The sequence below is a fragment of the Stegastes partitus genome, unplaced genomic scaffold (assembly GCF_000690725.1).
Source record: "Stegastes partitus isolate 25-593 unplaced genomic scaffold, Stegastes_partitus-1.0.2 Scaffold1152, whole genome shotgun sequence".
Classification (NCBI taxonomy): domain Eukaryota; kingdom Metazoa; phylum Chordata; class Actinopteri; family Pomacentridae; genus Stegastes; species Stegastes partitus.
In genome coordinates, this window is record NW_007578883.1 from 24171 (window position 1) to 28102 (window position 3932).

Genomic DNA, 3932 nt, shown 5'->3' on the forward strand with positions numbered 1-3932 from the left:
CATGTGACACACTGGTTCCCATCGGCTTATTGATTAACTGATTATGGATTGACTGAGGCTGCTGACCGTCCTGATCAGTCTTCTTACGTGTCTTCAGAGTCCACACTCACCGATGGAGACCTCCTTGATGAGCTCGGCGGCGGCGTGAGCGCCCTGGACGAGGGCTCGCGTCCACGAGGACAGGTCCCAGTGGGTCTCCACCCGGAAGATGTGGGACTCGATGCCGCGGCCGGTTCCGGTCCGAGTGGCGAACACCAGGTCAGAACCCTGAGCCGGAGAACCGCGAGCGCTGCCGGAGTGGACCAGTCTGAGGGAAGGATACCGACAGTGTTAGAACAGTAGGGCAGGCGGCACCAGGTCAGCATGAGGATGGTGTTCTACCCGGGTTCTAACGGGTCTGATGGTAATAATCCAGATGTTTTAACTGTGATGTCATAGCACCCACTCTGCTGTACAATCTGTCTGCTCAGGTTCTATGTTCTGCTCCATGTGGACCCTCTGTGTGTCCTGTGGACATTCTAGACAGTTCATTCTTTACATTTACTCTGACTGATGATGTCGACACCTTTGCACACCTCATGTGTTTGCTGCTGTATGTTTTCCACATTTCATATTACAATTAAAACTCCTCCAGCTCATTACTGCAGGATATAAAGAATTAGTAATGATAATTTAAAGATATGAACGATAACATTTCAGACTTTTTTCCTAAAAACTACAAATTACACTCAAGTTTTACCTTAAAGAGATTTCACTTTAATGTTTAAATATGCTAATTATACACCGTCTGGTTACACGTGGGCTGATTTGCATAAAAGTCCAATAAAGCAGGTGTAAGCAGCAACACAAGCAGCTAAACGTGTACTTCACATGTTTTCTGTGCGCTTGTCTGATGTGTGGTTTTGCTTTAGAGGATAAATCCAGTTCCTCTGGTCCTCCGTGCTTCACGCTAACTTCTCCTTTTGCAGAAGTTCGTGGAAAGAAGAAGTAGAGCGGACATAACGAGGTGGAAACTCTTCACCACGACTCACAGTTTGTTATTTAAATGTAATCCCATGTCACAACCACCAGGCCTCAAGTCCAACATGATGTTGTTTCGACTGCAGAAAACGAGAATAAACTTGTTTTCGCGAACTTTCGACTTTTTTATACCATAAGCTGCCGTCCTGGCACCAGACTTCCTTCTTCGGAGCTTAAAAACGAGACGAATCACAGCGTATGTGAAGTTTCTGGGGCAGTTGGAAGCTGCCCCAGAAACCCAGAGGACAGTTACAGTAATAAAGTCTTACGTAGTCCCGCGTCCTCCACGGCGCAGCTCAGAAACCCTGAAAGATTAACGAGTCACGGCGATAAAACACATCGTCAGGACTCCTCCACAGCAGCAAGAAAGGCTCAACGCCCACGAGACGTTCTGAAACAGCTGCACGGGCGAGAGGTGAAGTGCAGAGCATCCAGGAGAAGACGTCTGAAGCTCTGCAGGAGACAAACGTCTTCCTCTGCACACGTCTGTTCGTTATTTTGTTTGTTTCCTGCAGTTATTGTGTTTTAGCAGCAACAACCTCGACTTAAAACTGAACCTGATGCAGAAAAACCTTAAAAAAGACCAAAAGAATTCAGAATTTCCGTCGTGCAAAAAACCCTGGAATCGACATGTTGAACATTGGAGGAAGCTGCAGTGATTCGGTGCCGTCGGGTCGGAGCGATGACAGAACCCGACAACCAGAGGACAGGAAGAAGAAAGCAAGTGTTTCACCGCAAACAGAACGAGGAACAAATCAGAGGAGTTCAAAGTCGTAAAAAGTGTCAGAAACATGGACAGCGTGCAGGAACGTGGTGTAAACACCCAGAGCTGTGCAAAGGATCAAAACCATCACATTCATTCAGTTTAAAGCAGAGAACTGGTCTCAGCCGAGGCCGCCACACCTTCAGAGCGGTTCGTTTTCACAGAGGTTGGTGCAAACGGTTTGTTTTTAAATGTGGAACAAACTGATTTTAATCATCAGTCACAGCTTTGAGCTCAGATTTGGTTCGTTTTCTGGCACCGGGGTTGAATTTCAGAAGATTTTATGGATTCTGGCTGATTAATGACATAAAAAACAAACGTTAACTTTCAGAGTTCAGAGGGTCGAAGAGGACCAGTAATACCAGTAATACCAGTAATACCAGTAATACCAGTATAACCAGTAATAACACCTGACCAGTGAGCAGTGAGGAGGCGGAAACAGCACCAACCTCAATCATCTAATTAAGTAATTAACCTGAGCTGATTCATTTAGTTCACATTATTTCCTGCCAGAACCTCGCCCTGCAGCCGTCTTTTCAGAGCTCCAGACTCTACCGGACCTGCAGCGGGCTTTCTACCTGGTGGCGAGCAGCGGGTGGGTCAGCAGAGGGACCGACCAGGACTCCCGGCTCCACGGCACCGACTCAAACAGCAGGATGTCCTTCTCCGTCAGCGCCATGACCACCGGCCGGTACTGCTGCCGGCCGCCCTCCAGCTGGACCTGAGGAGGAGAGTCGGCAGGCGTCAGGCGAGGGCGGTAAACAGGATGACACCAGAACCCCACAGAACTTATGATAAAGGTCCGATGTGTAGGAAGTGTGTGGTGCCGGTGATGGTGATGTAGCACCGCGGGATCAAAGTCATGGTTCAGCGTCACAGAGCTCTGCAGCATCAAGAACAACAAACACAGAACAGGTTTCGTTCATAGACACCAGAAACCGATTCTGGTCTGTTCTGCTGGAGCTTCTCTCAGAGCGACTCCGACCAGAACCAGCAGAGTGACGACACAAAGCTGCTCGGTGTCGGCACAACGTCTACGATCTGCCACGATCACAGGGCTGGAGGTGACAGATAACAGCTCAGATGTTTTCTACTTTCAGATTGGTGGCATTAGCTTTTAGCTTTTAGCTTTAACGTGTGAAGAAAGTCGATATGAGCTTAGAAACTCACACGATCACACAGTTCTGGTTGAAAACCCGTCATAGGTCATAAATAAAAACATTAGACAAATAAAAGTTTGATGATTTTTGATTGGGTTTGTGTCCGACCAACAGTTTGAGGAGCTCCAGAGAGACGACGAGTGAATGAATGAACTCCAGGATGCAGTCGGTGTCGACACCTTAAAGGTTATCAGCTGTGGTGAAGTTGAGCAGCTCGCTCTGACTGTCTGACCTGATTCAGGCTGAAAACAGCCGACGTGTGTTCGTCTGAGTCACGACTGTCTGTGGTGAGGAGGTGGGCTCGGCCGGAAACATCACACCTCCGTCTGTGCTTCCTGCCGAGCCGGTCAAGACCAGCAGCCTGCCGTCTAGAGACTCACCACGACTTAATCATGAGTCTCAATCTGTGGATGAACTCAGATTAGTGCTGGTGTCGGTGGGCCGGTTCACACCTCAACATCAGAACACTTCCTGAGCTGCCAGCTCGTGGTGTCTGAGGTCGAGCTTTATGTGAAGTGACGTACGAGTAACAAACGCTACACAGAAAAGCCACCACGCCGTTTCCTCCTGTTGCTTCCACTGCAGACTCATCAGACGTGAACATGTTTTTGTTTTGCTTTGTGCAAACTGGGCACCAAAACTCCAACAACCGAGATCACATTGAGGAAATTTATCTTTTACATTTCATCGTCAGAATTCTTTAAGAAAAGCTTTCATGTGGGCCGCCGCTACAGCTCACCTAGCTGAGCAGGCGGCCCAAGAACAGGCCTATAGTTAGCTACAGCTAGCTGTAGTTAGCTACAGTTAGCTACACGTAACTGTAGTGAGTTGTAGTTAGCTACAGGCAGCTGTAGTTATAGTTAGCTACAGTTAGCTACAATTAGCTGTAGTTAGCTATAGCTAGCTATAGTTAGCTGTAGTAGTTGGCTGTATTTAGCTACAGGTAGCTGTAGCTATAGTTAGCTACAATTAGCTGTAGTTAGCTATAG

At 47.8% G+C, this 3932-nt stretch overlaps 2 protein-coding genes across 2 annotated transcripts in view; both read right to left on the reverse strand.

The window, feature by feature from the left end:
- Window positions 1–2727, reverse strand: part of vps4a (vacuolar protein sorting 4 homolog A) — a 25784-nt gene extending 23057 nt beyond the window's left edge. The window contains exon 1 of the mRNA XM_008296798.1: window positions 2716–2727. The gene's annotated coding sequence lies outside the window, so the exon portion shown is untranslated. The remainder of the gene's footprint in view (window positions 1–2715) is intronic.
- sntb2 (syntrophin, beta 2) overlaps window positions 1–3932 on the reverse strand; it is a 29224-nt gene that overhangs the window by 6973 nt on the left and 18319 nt on the right. The window contains exons 4-5 of the mRNA XM_008296797.1: window positions 2362–2504; window positions 111–307 (exon numbers count right to left, since the gene is read on the reverse strand). Of these exons, the coding sequence (XP_008295019.1) occupies window positions 111–307; window positions 2362–2504 (340 nt within the window). The remainder of the gene's footprint in view (window positions 1–110; window positions 308–2361; window positions 2505–3932) is intronic.